Source organism: Schistocerca cancellata, chromosome 1 (assembly GCF_023864275.1).
Source record: "Schistocerca cancellata isolate TAMUIC-IGC-003103 chromosome 1, iqSchCanc2.1, whole genome shotgun sequence".
Lineage (NCBI taxonomy): Eukaryota > Metazoa > Arthropoda > Insecta > Orthoptera > Acrididae > Schistocerca > Schistocerca cancellata.
The window spans coordinates 823018941-823040484 of record NC_064626.1 but is presented as its reverse complement, the minus strand read 5'-3'; the positions used below and the strand labels follow the sequence as shown (position 1 = coordinate 823040484).

The window sequence follows — 21544 nt, the reverse complement described above, 5'->3', positions numbered from 1 at the left end:
AGACTGGGCATTTATTTTGTACTTGTACATTAATGGGGATTTTTTATTTGTTACACGCAGTAGGTTACACTTACTAATATTGAGAGATAACTGCCAGTCGTTACACCACACATTTATTTTCTGCAAATCCTCACTGATTTGTACACAACTTTCATGGGATACTACTTTCCTGTAGACTACAGCATCATTGGCAAACAGTCTAGTGGCGCTGTCAGTACCATCAACCAGATCATTTATGTAAATGGTAGAAAGCAGTGGACCTATTATGCTGCCCTGGGGTACACCTGGTTACACTTGTTTCTGCTGAAGTCTCCCAATTCAGGATGACATACTGCTCTCCGGCTGTTAGAAAACTTTCTATCAACTGCATATGTCTTTGGATAGACTGTAAGCATGCACTTTTTGGAGCAAGTGACAGTGTGGAACTGAGTTGAATGCCTTTTGAAAGTGGAGAAATATGGAATCAACTTGGAAGCCGGTATCTAGAGCCTGTTGTATATCATTCACAAAGAGGGCCAGCTGTGTCTCGCATGACTGCTGTTTCCTAAAACCATGCTGGTTTCTGCAAATGAGCTTCTAGAAAGGTCATTATGTCTGAACAAAAAATATGTTCCATGATTCTACAACAAATCGATGTCAGTGAAATTGGCAGGTAATTATGTGCACCCGATTTTCTACCCTTTTTATAGATTGCTCTAACCTGGGCCTTATTCCAGTCCTGTGGAACTTTCCACTGTTCCAGTGGTCTCTGATAGATGATGGATGAGAATGGTGTTATATTTGTAGCATAGTCAATATAAAATCTTACAGGGAGACCGTCTTGGCAAGATGTCTTCCTAGTGTCTAAGGATCTTAACTGTTTTACAATCCCAGATACACTAAACACTATGTCAGCCATCCTTGCATTTGTTTGATAATTGTAAGGGGGAATGGTGCTGCAGTCCTCTACTGTAAATGAGTTTTTGAAAGCTAGGTTTCGAATTTTGGTCTTCCGTTTATCATCATCTGTTACATTACCCATTCTGCCAGCAAGAGAAGGTATTGAATAATTTGTAGCGTTGATAGGTTTTATGTAAGACCAAAATTTTTTGCGGTTATTTTTAGAATCTGCTGATAAAATATTGCTTTCAAATTCATTTAAAGAATCTCTCATTGACCTTTTCACAGCTTGTGGTGTGCGTACTGTAAGACCTTTGGTACACACACCATCAGATTATTTGACTTGTCGCTCTAACGAAGTAGGCGAGTGTCAGCAATATGTCTCGTGGTCTTATCTTCTGCCATTAGGTCAGACGATAGAAATGCCACTCGCACACTTAGAGTAGCAGATTGACAGTGACTAGCTTTAAACAGAACTTGATTGATTTTAGCACAAATTTATTAAAATAATAACAAGCATGAAAATAACTTAACTTGGTTCTGGATGCTATTTACAATTGACAATCTGAAGTTCCTTTGGTCTTGGTATGTTAATCTTATTCTCACATATCTCTGATACTTGACAAAGTGTCTATACATTTCTCTTCATGGCTATGTACAGGAATATGATAAACTTATTAAGCGCAGACTGAAACTTGACTATAGACTGGTACAGACAAATGCAGACTAATGCAGACTGACTGATCAGAGGTCTGTACACTCGTTATAATACCTCATGCATTCAGGTATCACTGTGCGAGTGTGATCCATGACGAGAAAAGGTTCTACGTTAGCAGCAATCTCATTGGCTGCGTTACATATTAATACACGGATCGGCGGAAGCAGAATTTGGTCCGTCTCTAAGACATCGCCATCTCGTAGTGCGGAGACGGACGAGCGCTGCGCCTGCGCTGTTGTGCTTAGCGGGGCGTGCTCTAGTGGTAAAGTTGTGTATGCGCTGACTATGCAGAACTATGTACACAGCATAGCTGCTTTCATTTTGCATAATTTCTGTTTGTCAGAGGGGCAGTGACTATGTTTAAAATGACTGTGCAAAATTCTCTGCTTTCTCAGCAGCTTCCTAATATGTTTGTTGAGGTGGAGTCTTTCCTTCCCCTATTTTCTAGGCACATATCTCTTTAGCACGTGGTGGACAATACTTTTAAATTCCGACCAAAGATGCTCAATATCTTTGTGTCCCGCAGTGAATGCTTGGAGCTGGCTATGAAAATATTCATTAATGACAGTTTTATTTGATTTCCCAAACAACAGAATGCTATGCTGTGGTTTTTTTGTGTGTGTGTGTGTGTGTGTGTGTGTGTGTGTGTGTAACTTCCACTGACATAGAAACTACAGTGACATTACGGTTGCTAATACCTCCTTCTAGATTAACTCCCTCAAAAAGACCAGGTCTGTTTGTCTCCAAGATATCTAATACGTTCACATCTCAAGTTGGTTTTCTAAACAATTGCTCAAGGTTATATGTTTAGGGTACTCCTAGAATAACTTTACACGAGTCTTTGCTTCTGCCCCCTATGATAAACGCGTAATTTTCCCGGTCAGTGGACGCCAGATTAAAGCCTCCACCTATAACTAACGGATAATTTGGATACTTATTTCCTATGCACTCAAGACTTTCCCTGAAATGTTCTGCGATGTTTGTTGCGGATGCTGGTGGTCTATGAAAACATCCAAATACAATGGTCACTCCTTGCCTGATTGACAGCTTTATCCAGACTATATCACAGTTCAACCCAGTATTGATCTCAACTGCATTTAAACAGCTTTTAACTGCAATGAATGCACCACCTCTCATTGCATTAGTCCTATCCTTCCTAAACATTGTCAAATCTGAGTTCAAAATTTCACTGCTATTTATGTCTGGTTTCAACCAGCTTTCAGTATCTAATACAATATTGGCATTACTACTGTTTATTTCGGAGAGTAACTTGGGGATCTCGCTACACACACTTTGACAATTTACTAACATGAGATGTAGTATATTTACAGACTTTTGAATGACCTGTTTAGGCAAACTAACAATTTTTACAGCTGGCACACCAACGTCAGTGCCATGAACTGGTAATTTTTCAGGCCAGCAGTTTGTTTCCCATGGGGGGCAAACCTCATTTAAAATACCCCCATGTGCATGTCACAAGTATTGTGCTACCCATGTAGCTGCTTTTTGTGTGTAGCGCACCCCTGATCTGTCGAGGGACATCCTACAACCTTCCACCCCATAGCGTAGGTCAAGGAATCTACAACCATTTTCATCAAACAGTCGACGTAGCTTCCGGTTATATTCTCCTCTCGCCTCCAAATCAAATGACCCCGGTCCACCTTAGGTACATTGCCGCAAATCATCAACTTGGCTTCCACTCCTCAAGAAATGGAGGCCACCTTTGACAATTTAGCCAGCCGTTGAAAGGACCCAAGGATTTCCTCAGAACCTCGATGACTGGCATCATTGGTGCCGACATGTGCAACAATCTGCAGCTGGCTGTACCCCACAGCCACTGGAAGAGCCTCTTCCACATCCCAGACAATCTCCCCCCCCCCCCCCCCCCCCCCCCCCCCAGCAAGCACACAAAGTGAATGTTGAATGTTGAACTTCTTCCCCACCCTAGCCGCTATGTTCCTGAGGGGCTCCATAACCCACCTAACATTAGAGCTCCTAATAACTAACAAACCCCTATCCCCACGTGCCTGTCTGGACCTTGCTGAGGAAGCGGCCACTTTCCTGGTAGAAGGTGCATTCTGATCCGGCTCAGCCCCCTCCTCCCAGCATCAGATAGCACTGAATCTATTAGCTACACAACAATAACATCTCTGTAATGGACTAGTCTGCACAGAGTCCTGGCCTGAATCCTATAGAACACCTTTGGGATGTTTTGGAATGTCAACTTCATGCCAGACTTCACTGACCGACTTCGATACCTCTCCTCAGTGCAGCAGTCCATGAAGAATGGGCTGCCATTCCCAAAGAAACCTTCCAGCACCTGATTGAACATATGCCTGCAAGAGTGGAAGCTGTCATCAAGGCCAAGGGTAGGCCAACGCCATATTGAGTTCCAGCATTACCAATGGAGGGCGCCATGAACTTATTCAATACTGGAATTTGCTGTACATTTCCAACAATTCAGCATGCAATGTGACAGCATTATTCGCTTTCAAATGCACAAAACAAATTACTGTTCACTACCCCACTTCATCAACAGTCTGCACAATTTTGTTTGGGCTCCTCTAGAGGCATGGTACAACACTATGACGTGGGGATTTCAATGTATACCAGGAATGCAGACATGTACCTGCAAACAAAGAAGAAGGTAATTATGTTACTTCATTATTTGAAGCTATAATTAAAGCTTTGTGACTGACCCTTGCTAAAGAAATAGAAAAAATATTGATAAAAATAATGAATTTTATTCTGCTGACTAATTATCTGAAATTTTATGAAGTTTCAACCACATAACAGTACAACGTTATGACAAAAATAAAACAGAGATTATCTTTACATAATGCAGACATAATACATAATGACTGTAAGAAGTGAAATTAACTCAATAATTCACTTAGAAAGAACTATCTAAATAGGTAAACGACATACCAAATAAAGCTTTTTAGATATCTGGAGATAAAAAGGAAGTACAGCAGAAAAGAGATTGTGAAGATGTCCTATAGAAAACAACAGAATTATTGAAAAGTTACAATACTGTAGCATTATGAAAAGTTTAAGGGATACTTTGAACCAATTCTAATCATCCACTGTCCTGCTTGATTCATGAATAGCGTAATGCATGTTTTTGTATTCATTTGTTCATCATTTTCTGTATATTCCATCAAAGAAATCATTCTGGGATGTGAAACAAGTAAAGTTAAGCATTGTCAAAAGACAAGACAATCATGAAACTCATTTGTAGTGATAGATAATTAACAATACAGTAACAATGAATTATTAGTATACTGCTTCATGCTATTTTTTTACATCAGCTGAATTCATGCTGGTAAATTACAAAGAAAACTGCTAATCTGACAAAAGCTGTGGTTTCTGGTAAATTTATATTTATTTGGTTACACTGGTATTTTTGAAAGGAAATAGTTACCTACATCAACAAATGCAGAATACTCATTACAATATATTTCCAGCGGTCATGGAACTTGACAATTAAACAGTGCCTATGTGCAATGTAGCTAACAGAACTTTTCAGCCTTGAATCCCAATATTCAGATAACTTGTAAAAGAAGTGTGTTTCCAATTTTCTTTTGGATTGCTTGGGATTCACAGTTCTTGCTTTGTGTTAATTGCAAACTTCTTGAATACCATTGCACCAGACCACATAAAGAAGTACAGTCCATACGAAAATTATTTTTGTAATTTGTATTGCAATTTTGTAGATCTCAATTCAGTTGAAACTGATTTTTACTGTCAGTAACAAAACCACTAAGGACTATAGTTACTGGGACATGAGTTATTAGCAACAAAAGCAATAAGGAGAAAGTAGGAAATGAGAAAAAGAATTCCAGGCTCCTTAAAAAGGCCTCTACAAAATGTATATTTCTTATTTTACACAATATTGTTAATGGTCATTTCCACTGAATAAATACTATATTTACTTTAAGTGCAATGCCACAGAAGATAATCCCATAAGATAACATGGACTGAAAATATATGGAACTGGTCCAACTCTCTTCTCTTAGGGAAACACAGTGAGATGTGCTTCTAAGGGTAAAGTAAGTGGAATAGTATTTATGTAAGTTAAAAATCAGAGTAAGTCCAGCACTAATTCTTTCAGAACCCTATATGTTCTGTTCACCATGAAGTTAGATTCATGACTGAGTCACTGTCTGCCAATTAATGCTCTGCTTTCTATTATGAAGGTAACACTCCATCCATGCACGAGGGATGCCATTACTTCCATAACACTTTAGTCTTTAAGTAGAACTTTCTGATCTACACAGTCAAAGGATGTGGTAAGGTCACAGAATACAAGGACAGATAATTTTTGTTGTTTAGCCCTGGCGTAAATGCTTTCATGAGGTTATTTATGATTTCTCAGTGCAAAACAACTTATGGAAGCCAGACTGAGATGCTAACACATACTGTTCAGAAAAAAATTATATAGCCACTTCTCAAATAAATTTGGAAAGACTGGAAGGAATGAAATGGATTTGTAATTATAGGTGGTATGTGTATCTCCAGTTTCATAGATATGTGTTACTACAGCATATTTACATCTACCAGGAAATATGTTATGAGGCATTATGAAATTACAAAGTTAACTTATTGGAAGCAGTATCAAGTCAGCATAAGATTTTAACTCTCTGCTAGGGACACTGTCATTACCAACAGCACTGTCTGCTTCAAAAATACCTCCCCATAATTTTTCTTTAAACACTGCAATTGACTAACTGTTTGTAATTACATAATGCAATACTTTTCTACAATCTAAACCCATTATTTGGCACATTATATTGTTTACATATGTTCATCATGATCAGATAAATTATTGAATACAACATCTACATCCAAATCATTGGAGGAAACTGGGTCTACAAACAAATTTCCAGCAGCTCTTGCACTTCGTTTTGCAGTTGTCACAGGTAACTTTATTCAGTAAATAACCCAAAGCTACACAAAATTTGGGCTGCCCTACTAATATACAGAACACATAAGTACTGCAAGAATTATTCTAGCCATGTGTTTCACCACACTACCTACAGTGTGCTGTATCAATTCCAGTATTATTCTTGGATTTAACATATTTTGTGCTATAATGCTTGTCAACAGTTGTTATTTGTCATGCATCAGATTAATGATGTCACATTATACCTGAGGTGCTTCATTTTGGACTAAAATTTCCTGTTTAATACAGTGACAGTACAGCTGTGCACAAATCATGACTTATCCAAAAAATTTGTAGAAGCTATCAATCATTGCTTCTTCAGAATAATGATCATTTATGGTTTTATCAAGCAACAGATTAAATTTCTATGAGTTTCATTTCTGTAGTTAGTGTATACATTGGCTTGTTCCATGTCATTTACTATTGCACTGCTTGGTGGGATTTCAGAATATGTTGAAAGAACGAGATGAAAACTATGAAGTGAAGTCTTTATTGAACTACATGTTGCATGACTCTAGTTTTATGGTAAATATCAGTCTTCACACATAGGGAGACACTCATTTGGTTCTGTGATGCATTTTTTGTTACAGATAAAACAGTAAATAGTCAATGTATAAACAAATTAATGTTGGAGATGTGTAAAAGATGATTGGAGATCAACAAAAATGTACAAAACCTAACATGTTCATAAACCGTCTCTTTAAACCCAGAATTCTAGGTAATATTTGCATCTCATTCTCATTTAGATTTGTTTTCTCATACGTTTCATCTTTTTTTCTGAAGTTTCTACTACTAGTGAGTTTTCAGACTCTGGAGTTTTTTTTATCAAACTGCTAATTCAATTAAATACGGTTATTATGATATGCTTAATTATGAAGAATATGTCATACTTCAGTATAAAATGTAAATGCCTTGACTTGGTCTTAGTATAGTATCTTATCCAGCAATGTACTGAAGTATGTGATACCTGTGTATTCCATAACTTTATGGGTTGACTCATACAGGATTTGACACTTTAATATACAGCTGGGTAGATGATTAATATGTTGGCATAAATTGAGAGGTTATTTCTTTTATTTGAAATTATAACACTTCATTTTACAAATGAAGTTAACACTGTGATATTGTATACTTTTGTTTAGCAAAAACAGATTTTACAGAACAGATATTAAGTACCAAATCTGTGTGGGTGAGTGCCAAAGTTTGATATTAGTCAAGTAAACTGAATGTAAATCCACTATTGAAATAAATCCATCACATACCATTTTCAGCAATATAAATACTAATTTGTCACAGTATTCTAAGGTATTTTATGAAAAAACAAATAAACTTTTCTTTGTGAAATAAAATATGTAATTGTAATTTACAGAAGGTATAGCAATAATAACTGATTGTGACAGTGATGTATTTTGTTTCTGTGTGTCGTGAGATTATCAATACATATATGTAACCTCTCTAACACATTTTTGATCTTTGCCATAAACTTGGAATTTGAAAGCTTTTCGCTATGTTCTTTACTAAATGTTTTTGTGTACCTGTATTCATAATTATAAGATACCATTGTGTGTTTTAAGGGAATAATTTATGTGGCTGGATGATGGGTAATGACATCATGCTATTCCACATCATTGTTGCCAAGATCGAGAAACTCTGCAATGACATACAGGTTTTGGAACTTAGAGGCAAGGCAAGTTGGAAACTCTCCATTTGTTATGCCTTTTACTCCCATCAACAAATTTTTTTTTCTCTAAATTTTACTCTGTTTTCAGTGTAGTTATCTATGTAGTATGAGACACTAACTTAAATCTCTTCAATGGTTAACTAAGCTTGTCCACTCTTAAATTTATTATCCAGATTATTATTTCAATTGTCCTGATTTCAATTTAATTAGTGCGCATAGTTTTCATTAGGGCAGTATTAATTAAAATACACCTGTAATTGAAGTTAATGCTACAGTTCATTGTTAGCAAAATATTGTGAAGTGATCAACATATTTGGGTAAAATGTTGTATACCATTAAAAAAGATGGCAATTCAGCTCTTTAATAACATACTTTGAATTATGTGAAACTAATTAATTTATGAGATAACTGATGCTGAAAGTTCCATAACATATTAGTTTCAACTGTCAATTTTCTGCTGTGCTTCTTAGGTTCTGAACTTTGACACTGTATTTTTGTTGCTATTATTTTTTCAGAATAAGATGACATCCCTTAGTACTTGATTAAATCACTAGTTAAAATTTTGTTTAATTTATTATAATGTGAAATAATCTTCAAGGAGTGTGCCATACTTATAAGTAGGTTATTCCCCATGCAGAAGCATAATATAGTTCTATAACCTTTTCTAATTTACTAACCTTCAGCATATTCCATTAACCAGACAAGTATTAAGATTCATATTTCATTTGGAACAGGGAAATCTAACCTTCAAGACATCACATAATTTCTGAGATTAACAAATATCTGTACATCAGTTTTTAAATTACACACCCCATCCCAAAATTGCCAGTCTGTGCCTAGCTAGCATGATGCTAACCACTCTGTGTTAGTATTTATTTATTTTTTATTTATATTTATTTATCCCTCTGTAGACAATAAATATTGTATTGGTGTTGTCCAAAAGTACATGTAAATTTATGGGAAACAATTTGTGCAGAAGGAACCTAAAACATTTTACATTAAGTAGTACAAAGAATAATACATACAAAATTGTACAAAAAATGTACAAATAATAATACTTGGTCATACAAAACACAGTAATACAACTTTTTATATATGTCTATTAACATTATTGCAACTGCATAGTCAGTTTGCCCTATGGCTTTACTTTTGTCATCCCTAAAACAGGAAGCCCTTATATTCACTACAATAATTCAGTAAAGATTTTACCACATTCAGCAGCTGTCCATCAGATATGAAAAATTAACAGAAACTTTAGGATATGAAAGACAGTGTTTTCAGTTTTGCCTTAATATAAACATTATCAGACTTATTTATTGGCCTAAATAGTCATTTACCAAGTAAAAACATTGTTAAAGTACAAATTCTTTAAATTCTACTTTAAATCTGTCTTCATCTTCTAACTTTCTGATGCTGGCTGGCAGTATGTTGTAGAGTTTTGTACCATATGCCTTTGTGTGAGTGTTTTTTTTTGTTCGCTGATTATGGAGTGCTGTGCTATTTTGAATATTGTACTTATGCAAGTCAGCATTTGTCTGAAAATCTGCAAAGTGGGCCCTAACATATGAAACACATTTGTATGTCTGTAAGGAAGGTATTGTTACAATTTTAAGCTTGTTGAATAAGGGTTTGCATTGTGTCTGTGGGTAACTGTGTGTTATTATTCAGATAGTCCTCTTCTGTAACAGAAAGATTTGTTTTAGACGGCAAGTGGTGGAACCCCAAAATATTATTCTGTATGTAGCAAGAGACTGAAAATTGCCAAAATATGCCATCCTGGCACCCTCTGCAGTACAGACATTTACAATAATTCTAAGAGCAAAACAGGATGAGTTAAGTTTCTGCACAAGTTTCATTATATGGTCATTAAAATTAAGATCTTCATCTACATGAATCCCCAGAAATTTTCTTGATGCCACTCTGTCTACGGCTTTGTCACCCAACAACAGATCAAGATTTACATTTTGACATATTTTCTCAAACTGCATATAATTTGTTTTATTTGCATTTAATGTCAACCGGCTTGCAATGAACCTAGTGTGGACATACTTTATTACTTAATAAGTAGTTGTTTGCAGCATTTGCTTTGGTGCACCTATTATCACACTAATGTCATCTGCAAATATTATGGCCTTTGCTGTTCCACCTGAGGTGTGAAAGTCATTTCTGTAGACAAGGAACAATAAGGGACCTAGAATACTACCTTGCAGCACTCCTATTTATACCTTTCTTTGCATCTGATACTAAATTTATTTTGTGGATGGAGTAACCTGACATCAGTTCTACAATCTGTGTTTTGTTGTGCAGGTATGATTCAAATCACTTTTTCCCTGTTCCATGAATACCTAATGCTTCCAGTTTTTTGAAAAGAATGGCATGATTGACAGTGTCACAAGCTTTGGAGAGATCTAAATATAATCCTACTATGCTGTTGTCTTTTTCTAGATTTTTGATTATTTGTTCAGTGTAGCACATTAGTGCTGTTTCTGTATTTTTACCTGCCTGGAAGCCATGCTGATTTTATTTAGTAACTTATGATCATTTAGATATTTGTTGATTCTGTGCTTTGTTAATTTTTCTATTATTTTGAAAAATGCTGGAAGAAGGGATATTGGCCAATAGTTTTCTACCTTATGCTTGTCACTGTTTTTGAATAATGGCTTCACTTTTGAGATTTTCATCCTTTCCAGAAACACTCCTTCACAAAATGATAAGTTAGCTATGTATGCCAAGGGCCTTGCAATTTGTACAGCTGTCATTGTTATGATATAAACAGGCACCTCATCTACTGCTGCTGGCATCTTAGGTTTCAAGTTTTTTATTACTTTCAACACATCACGTTCATCTGTTGGATCTATCCTCATGCTACAAGCAGCTTTTAGTAATTCGGGTTTTCATGATTTGTAAATTTTAAGCTTAATGAAGTGGTCACATTTATGAAATAATTGTTGATGTAATTTGGCAAATCCTGTTTTTTAATATTGACATTTTGTGGGTTTTTGAGAATGATATCCTGGTCTTCACATCTCTTTCCTGTTTTAGTCTTCACAATACCATATATGGCTTTTGATTTGTTATCAGACTGTCTTATTAAGTTGTCATTACCCATAAATTTTGTCTTGGCAATTACTTTTTGATATACCCTCTTGTAATTGTTAACATATTCTGTGAGCTGTGCACCTGTAGATATCTTCGATTCTGAATTTAGTCCTTTAGAGTTCCACAAGAAGTTTTGATGCCAGCTATGATCCAAGAACTTTGTTTTGTATTGTGATGTGATTTATTCTACTTTGTATTGTGATGAGATGTATTCTAGACAGCTTCTTTGGAAAGCACATTTCGAAATATCTCATGGAAATTGAAGAAAAAGTGTTATATGCATCATTTGTACTTGTTAAGGACAGCACTTCTGTCCAGAACTCACTAGTTAGGATATTTGTAAAATCTACACAGTTTCCAGTGGAAAACTTTCTTTTATATGTAAAGTACACTTTTTTTTTCTTGCAGTGACATTGAAGGAATTTCGAGAATAAATGCATTACGGTATGATAATCCCAAAAGAGTATTTGTTACTTCTACTTCTGTGGATCGTACGTACATTTGAAAATTTATTTTCTATAAGACTGTTTGTATTATATGTTATTTTTGTGCATTCGTGTATGTGTGAAATGTAAAAGCCTAAAAACTCAGTTCCTAAATCTGTTATGTAGTTTCTATCTAGAAACTACATAACAGATTTAGGAATTGAGTTTTTAGGCTTTTACATTCATAAAATGTATGTTGAAATCTCCACAGACAACTGCAGTGAGTGCATAGCTCAGATAAAAGTTTTAGTTCAGATAGCAAACATGTAACATCTTCGTCTCAGTCACTCATAAAAGATGGTGTCTGGTAAGCTTACACTTTACATTATGTAATGAGTCCAAATAAAAGTTTGTGATGGGTTAGCACATAAGAAATAATTAAGTGTTAATGTTCCACAAATCAATCTTGGTGGCTTTACAAAATACCAAAGTGAGTGTATTATTTTGTTGTGCTGCATTGCCACTGAATTATTTTGCTATTATTATGGTCTTGAATATTATGTCTTGTGAAAACTGGGAAGGGTTGTTGCGATGTAATCAGTGCCACAAATGCATCTAATGCAGGTCTTTAATTGTGTAAACCATGTAATGTGAAACTGAAACTGACCATCACAATAGCTGTAGTGCTAATAACAGTCAAAAAATCCCCTTAACTATAACATCCGTATACTGTACATACGAGGTGCATTCAAGTTCTAAGGCCTCCGATTTTTTTTCTAATTAACTACTCACCCGAAATTGATGAAACTGGCATTACTTCTCAATGTAATCGCCCTGCAGACGTACACATTTTTCACAACGCTCATGCCATGATTCCATGGCAGCGGCGAAGGCTTCTTTAGGAGTCTGTTTTGACCACTGGAAAATCGCTGAGGCAATAGCAGCACGGCTGGTGAATGTGCGGCCACAGAGAGTGTCTTTCATTTTTGGAAAAAACCAAGTCACTAGGAGCCAGGTCAGGTGAGTAGGGAGCATGAGGAATCACTTCAAAGTTGTTATCACAAAGAAACTGTTGCGTAATGTTAGCTCGATGTGCGGGTGCGTTGTCTTGGTGAAGCAGCACACGTGCAGCCCTTCCCGGACGTTTTTGTTGCAGGGCAGGAAGGAATTTGTTCTTCAAAACATTTTCGTAGGATGCACCTGTTACCATAATGCCCTTTGGAATGCAATGGGTAAGGATTACGCCCTCGCCGTCTCAGAATAAGGACACCATCATTTTTTCAGCACTGGCGGTTACCCGAAATTTTTTTGGTGGCGGTTAATCTGTTTGCTTCCATTGAGCTGACTGGTGCTTTGTTTCTGGATTGAAAAATGGCATCCACGTCTCATCCATTGTCACAACCGACGAAAAGAAAGTCCCATTCATGCTGTCATTGCGCGTCAACGTTGGTTGGCAACATGCCACACGGGCAGCCATGTGGTCGTCCGTCAGCATTCGTGGCACCCAATTGGATGACACTTTTTGCATTTTCAGGTCGTCATGCAGGTTTGTGTGCACAGAACCCACAGAAATGCCAACTCTGGAGGCGATCTGTTCAACAGTCATTCGGCGATCCCCCAAAACAATTATCTCCACTTTCTCGATCATGTCGTCAGACCAGCTTTAGCGAGCCCGAGGTTGTTTCGGTTTGTTGTCACACAATGTTCTGCCTTCATTAAACTGTCGCACCCACAAACACACTTTTGACACATCCATAACTCCATTACCACATGTCTCCTTCAACTGTCGATGAATTTCAATTGGTTTCACACCACGCAAATTCAGAAAACGAATTATTGCATGCTGTTCAAGTAAGGAAAACGTCGCCATTTTAAGTATTTAAAACAGTTCTCATTCTCGCCACTGGTGGTAAAATTCCATCTGCCGTACGGTGCTGCCATCTCTGGGACGTATTGATGATGAACGCGGCCTCATTTTAAAACAATGCGCATGTTTCTATCTCTTTCCAGTCCGGAGAAAAAAAATCGGAAGCTTTAGAATTTGAATGCACCTCGTAATTTCCAGTATCCTGAAAGTCAGTCTTCAGCTTATTTCCGTGAAACAGCTAGGTATGTGACTTCAAGAATACAAGGACAATACGGCCAAAAAGGACCATCATGAATTACTCTCCTGTTGACTCAGAATGTGAACCTTATGCAGTGTGAAGAAAATGGCATTAATTCTGCAATGACTCATGTAAATGCAACAAGGCTGGCTCCATATGACAGTGCAGTAAATCACTAAACATTCCAGGTGAAGTGGAAGGTGGTGTAAAACCAAATTTCAAAACAATGTCAGCCCAGGTAAATTCTTCCACGTTGTGACCACATGAAACAACAAACTCTATGACAGAGATGTGAATGCAGGCAACGTGGCCAATTTTACACCTTGTTACAGTGGATTTTCCCATCAAAACTGACTCTTTGGTTACATCAGACTCAGAGACTGTAATGCTACTGGTGACCATGAACACAATTTGGAGCAATGAACTCTCTGTGTACTGGATCCAGCAGTTCAGCCATGGCATGCCTGCAGTTATGGACTCCACCATTAATGCCCAGCCAACCACAAACTTGGTTCACAGTAATAGAAAACATATTTTGTCAACAACAGATGACCAACAACCAACAACAATTTACTTTGGTCATTAGTAAATGGAATTGCCAAACCATAGCATTAGTTTTAGATATTATTCTGCACCTGCTGCCAGATTGAGCTTGCAAAAAACTAAAAAACTAAAAAAAAAAATCTGTTAATTTCTTGCTGTTCGAGATCCGCCCACCTCTGGATCAGACCGGTGATACCAAGAAAAATGTGGTGACAAAATGCATCAGGATTCCGACGATATCTGTGTACTTTAGTAGACAGCTCCATAATGTTCAATGCTTTGTAGCTGCACATCTGGCAACAACAATTACTGGTCCAAGTACAAACAGTGTTGGCAGTATATGATGATAAATCAGGTTGACTTTAGGGCCTACATAATGCTCGAGTTGCTCGCATCAGTTGCCGTGGTAGCAGTGTTGGACATGGTATTCAAACCTGACTGATACCTGCTGAGCCACTCTGAGGTGACTATTTCAGACTGTGAAGTCATCACACCAAAATGCCAACTAATGTTTCTGAGGTGTTTCAAAGCTTATGAACCACAGTGGAAATGCTATGAACACAGATATGTGGCAGCAATGATGGGCCACTGACAGTCAAGTTCTATCGAACCCAGTGTCTCTGCCATGAGTACAGTTACAAGGGAACAATGCTCATGGAGTATGGTTCTACCACAGACATTGTGTCCAACATGCTGTACATTGTACCTCATGGTGCAGTTATCCAAATAGCAATTGCAGTTTGAGTTAGGCACAACAGATTGTGCATCAGGCAGAAAACATTGCTAGCAACATTAACATATACATGGAATTTCATTGAACATTGTGGGAGAATCTGCACCAAAACAGCCAGTGTGTCCAGAATAGCATCCAGTGCCTGCACATACTCATTCTACTCTGTCAAAAGAAAAAAGAATCTTTATCTATTGGACAGGCATGGTGTTCACCATAAACACTGGGTCTGATGTCAGCATGCTACCTGCTAGTTATGGATGAGACAACAAGCAGTACATTTAAGTGTGCATGAAAGTGGTTAACAACTCCATGAATAACAGCTACAGCCACAAAGTGTTCTTCATTAACATTGGTCTCTATGACCTTTTCACTTGATCATTTATAGTTGCTGACATCAGTGAACCTATTTTAGGCACTGACTTCCTCACACACTTTGTGCTATTAGCTGAGCTGTGGAGAATGTGCTTACTGAATACATCTGACAACAGTGCAGTATCAGGGTCAAAATGTTGCCCTGCTGATAATGCATTACAGAGAACACATCAGAGCTGCTTCTGCATACAATATTAAAAATCCCATGCAACTGACCAAATGCCATGATTTACAAGCTGAATTTTGTGGTAAGATGGCAAAGTGTGTTCATGCAATAAAAGAGAAGAAATTTACAGAAAAACCAGAATCTGAAAGAAAAATTATCTACCCTGAATAGAGAGATAGTAGTAGCCATGGCTGAGATTACATGTTTGAAATGTGAAAATTCTCTACATAGAGGCCTTCTGAGAGCCTTGCAATAGCACCAGCAAGCAGTTTGCAGATACAGTCTCATCACAACAGCATCAAGCACTATACAGTCCATCATATCCGCACCACATCCAGACAACCTATCTCATTACATGCATGTGGAATTACACCTGTATGGCTGCTGGGGAAAGAAGGAGTTTTGAGGAGATGTTACAGACTGGGATCACTCATCAGAGCAGAAGTCAATAGCTTTTGTCCATACATCCCACCCACAAGAAAGAAGGCTTGTGGAGGCCATGTGGTGGTTACTGTGCCCTAAATGCAAGAACAATCCCACACAGATATCTGATCCCAAACACCGAAGACCTCGCATATGCACTAGGAGGCACAATGGTTTTCAATTTCCTTGACTGTCGAAAAGCATCTAACGAAATACCTGTAGCTACTATAGTTCAGTCCATGGACAGTAACTGTTTGCTCAGCTTGAGCCACAGATAGGGATTGCATTTTTACTGGTTCCAAGCTACCGTTGCGGTAAGTGCACGCATGTGCATTGTGTTCGAAGAAAGTGTGTATACTGCAAATTATGTCTCTTGCTTGCTTGTGCAGAATTTGTCACTTACCACTACCATCAGCTGTGACAACTTGCAACAAATTGATTAAAAATTTGCTATTCAAATTGCTACAATCATGTTTAATGTTTGCATTAGCTACAACATTCACAGCAGAGTGCTGAGAACACTATTGAACACTCATTGGCTGTCAGAGAATGTGTGACGTAGACACATAGAATGAGCCTAAACTCATGGGCTGCAACACCACAGGATGGTGACCAGGACGGACACCCAAGATGGACAAGTGTTTCACAACTTTAGGATGAACTTAAGTCTCACATTGCATCTTGTTCATCCTGTGTCTCATGTTCACCTGGCTATTGACACGAATTGATTGACTATCAGTGCAATACTGCACCAACAAGTAGACCAACACTGGCAATGGCTCAAATTTTTCTCCAAAAGGCTAACCAGTCTAGTAAAAATGGATTTCATATGACACAGAATTGTTTATGATCTACAAAGCAGTCAGAAACTTCAAACCTCGTATGGACCTCGACCAGTGACTATTTTTACAGACCAAAAACTAATTGTGTCTGCATTCAAGAATTTTACTGACAAATGCTCACCCAAACAATCCTGGCACATTGAGTTCATATGCCAGTTCACAGCAGGTATCTTCCACATAAATGGAGCTGAAATCTAGTGGCTGACTTGTTCTTTTGTTACTTTATCATGATGCAGGGCTACACCTGGATCAGATTCCTTTACCAACTCAAGTCTCCTGGAACAAATTCTGCTCATATGCTCATACATTTCACAGAAATTTTGCAAAACAGCCGTCAAAAGCATCTACAAGGTATCTCACTTGGGGCCAACACTATAACAGGGTGCTTCCACAATGCTTTGTGTGACCTTTCATGAAAAGGGATGTGCATATGTGGGCATGTGCCTACATCCCATGCCAACAGAGTAACATTGGTTATCATATACATGCTGATGTCAGTAAATTACAGAGTGCACCAACTAGATTCGCCCAGATTCACATCAACCTGATAACCATTCTTCCACCCTCAGATGGATGCAATATTTGTTTATTGCTGTGGACAGATGTATACAGTGGACTTAGACAACCCCAATTGCTGACATCTCAGAAGAAACTACAAAGGATACATTTGCTTGTACATGGATTGAGTCTTTCACTTGCCTACCCCAAGGTACAGCTGACCAAAGCTGTCAGATTGAATCCACCTTATTCCAGTAGCTCAACAAACTATGTGGCTTTCAGCACAACCACACAACTAGCTATCACTCCACTAGCAATGGTATGGTAGAGTGGTAGATCAGAACTTTAAAGGCATCGCTAATGGGTCACAAAATAAAGTGGACCATTTCACTTCCCTTAGTTCTCTTAGATGCCTGAACGGTGTTCAAACCCATCATTAGTGAATCTGTGGCCAAATTGGTTTACAGTGAGCCTCTACACATTCTGGTGGACTACTTAGGGCTGGCACCACTACCTGCCACAGAAGAATTTTCATAGCACAGCAGTTACAATACCACTACACCAATATCTGCAGCCCACCTGCCCTTGCCACAGTGACCATCAGAAGTTTCTGCTAAAAGACTTGCACAGCTGTTCACACAGAATTCTCCATATGGGTTTAGTCAGACAATGGCTATGGCCAACATATATTGGTTCTTTCCTGGTGTTGCATAAAGGGGATCATACAACAGATATATTACATGACAGCATGCCCTTGAAAATCTCCATCAGAGGTGTGAAACTGCTGTGGACTTTACTTTAAATTGCTCCAGATGCCATGCCAACACCTCACACAACAACCAATCTAGAGTCACCAGATTACATTTTCCTGTCACTCACCAACCCCACCTCACAGTCTTCAGATATGCCTGAACCATAGCTGACAGCGTTGCCACCATCATGGCATCCAATCCACACAAGGGATGGTCATTTGTTGTGTTTGTTTGTCATGAGAGTATCGATTTATTGATAGGTTCATATGAACTCTGTGACACACCCTTTTTTTCTTAGCTGTAATCCTGAAAGTTCAGTGCTTTTCAATATATTCTTTTCTGAAAGTTATTGTACGCTTTCATTGATGAATAAAAGTTAATTCTGCATGTATAAAGGATACATATCTTATGTGTCTGATCTACCTAAACATACCCTCATGTATTTATGGAAAATGCTGAGACCCACTTTTATATACAGTTTTTCTTGCAGTTTTTGTTGTAGTGACTGCAAGAAGAAGGCTCATTAGAGTTTGTTAGTCTGTCAATCAGTCTTTGTGTATTTGTATTTGGCTCTTTATCATAATCGACTTGATAACTAATAATAAGTAACAAAAAAATGGAGAAAGGTTACTGTTTCGGCAGCTTTACCTGAGGACCTATGCCGTAATATTAATGATGATAAGTTTATTTGTGTGTGTGTGCATGTGGTTGTGTGTAGTGTACTCCTAAGCACCCATAAAATGCAACTTACATTTTGCAATTGCAGCAAAACAAAAGGCATCTAGCAACAGTTATTAATGTTCAGGGTTTTGAAAGTATAAATTTATTAAATTTGAAAGTTAGGAGTATCAAGTACCAAAATAAATATTAATAACTTTCAGTTATCTGCTTACCAATGGTTTCTTTGGGTGTTGTTGATGTTGATTCTTTGGTTTTTTGGTCTTCAGAGTGGAAAGAAGGGACCTATAAGAAACAGCAATTATCATAAATTATTTAAACTAATTCGATAAAATCTCATGAGCAAAATCATATGCCATGGATGATGGAGAGGTGTTTTTAAGAACTAAGTAATGTCATAATTTGTATTAGAAGGCCATTATCATATAGTACTTTTGCATGCTTGACTGATCACAACAAATGACTATTAATTTTTGTTCTTGCGGTACTGAAGATCTATGGGCAGTGCCTCGAGGACAGTGAACATCACTGTAAAACTCAACAAGTTTCATTACAACTTGACCATCTACCAAAAAGCACTTACGATTCCACATTACAGAAATAAAGATAGTTTATATGAGTAACAGTCTAATATCCACTGCTAAGGTACAGCTGATTCATGAAAGTATAAGATGTGGAAGTTTGACCAAACATTAGCCAAATACCCGTCTGTAGTAAGCACTCACGAGGTAGAGTCTGATGTGTCAAAAGGTATGCTTACTAGTTGTTACTAACAAAACTAAGTAACTGGGACAAGTAACATTTCACAGATTTAAAAATTCTTCATCAAAATTTGCAATCCTGGACTTAAAATTGTTTAAAATAAAACACAGCCCTCTGAAGATGAACTCCAGTCTTTGAACTGGATCTTACTCTATGTCACTGAGTGCTGGTGTATAGAGACAGAAATCCAACATGTAGTATGAAGAGACAGCCTCTTAGTGTAGCACTTCTTCAAAGCATGGGGGACACTGTATTTATATGAGAACAGGAACACAGTTTAAATTGAGACATAACATCAGAGCATTCAGTGAAGACAAGCACATGCAAGAAATGTGAACAGTTTTTAAACTACAGAAAAAGGTATGAATAATAATCAGTTATTGAAATGTAGCAGAAAGGGACAATATGTTATGAACAGACTGATACCAGGTCAACCAAAAACTGAGATAACTCCATACATTGCTAAATCCGTGTATAACAACCACCGTCAGTGTTTTGTACTTGCATTATTCATGTAAACCGGACAGTTTTAGATGTAATTTGTCAACTTACTCTCTTATTTAAGAAAATTTACATGGTACTATACTGGAAAGGTCATTACCAAGTAATGTAAAGAAACACAGTTCTGATATATTTTGAACATTGGTACAAAAAGTAATATGTGTATCAAATAAAATGTACATTACCAAGTAATGTAAAGAAACACAGTTCTGATATATTTTGAACACTGATACAAAAATTAATAAGTGTATCAAATTAAATGTGACAAGATTACACCAAAACATGTTAGGAATATCCACATTTACAAAAATTGAAATAATTAACATATTTATGTAAATCATTGTTCAGAAAAGTAATATATTTATACAAATTGCCCAGGGTAATGTCATTAATCTATTATTAGGTACAAAGGTTCATACAAAAGCAAACTGTCAATAACTAATCAGCAATTCAGAATTGTACTACATTAATTGTAATATGTGCAAAATCTAGTACACAATAGTGTATGCCTTCAGCTCTGATTTTTGTAAAAAATTATAAAAGAAGCAAGGTTGTAGCCATGTATGCTTTAGTGCTGTACCAGAGTTTGTAGTTTTAAGACAATATATTATGTTGCTAAAAATTTGCAATAATTATTTTAAAGGCGCATCCTGCAGTTTCAGTAAATTATTTCATAGTGCACCAAATATTGCCTGAGAATACAAGGAAAAGAACCAAAAGCAATATTTACAATGTAAGAGCTTTGTAATTTATAGATTTACACCACCACCATTCATCAGCAGCCAGCAAGTTAAGTACTGAAGTGTGCCAATTTCAACCTGGTAACATTTTATTATGCATATAAAAAATAAAGCTATGGCTGTGACCATGGAACAGTATGTTGACTGAAGTGAAACTTACCAAGAAAGAATAAATATAAAACTCCAAATTACAGTTCTACCAACAATAAAATAGTGCATAAAATTTCTTGAGGAAATCAAAGTGTTTACTTAAACAAACTTATTTAAAAAGGCAGTTAAAAAGTGCATGTTTAATAACACATTCTATATAGTGAAGCATTACTTAGATATCTCATGGTAAGGAATGAATAATAATAAAACCTATACATTACTTCACAAGATACTTCTGTATTAAAATGCCCATTTCTTTTTTATTTTCTGAAAAACCTTACACCAAAACCCTGCAGTGCATAATATTGACATCTTATTATCTTTCTGAGCTCAACAGCATTGAGGAATGCTGGCTCAAATTTCAAATTTTTAGGCAAGGAAATGGGAAGCTGCAGTAGAAAAAATGGAAACCAAACATCATTATCATGGTCCTCAGATCAGCAGACAATCTGTGCATTGTAAATAATATGACTGTAGAGTGTGTAATGCATGCCGAGATCATTATTGAAATATGAATGAATCATTTAGAACA

General features: G+C 37.0%; 1 protein-coding gene across 1 annotated transcript in view; it reads right to left on the bottom strand.

Moving 5' to 3' along the window:
• Positions 1–21544, bottom strand: part of LOC126188455 (uncharacterized) — a 91835-nt gene that overhangs the window by 27842 nt on the left and 42449 nt on the right. The window contains exon 3 of the mRNA XM_049930062.1: positions 19075–19144. Coding sequence (XP_049786019.1) covers positions 19075–19144 — 70 coding nt within the window. The remainder of the gene's footprint in view (positions 1–19074; positions 19145–21544) is intronic.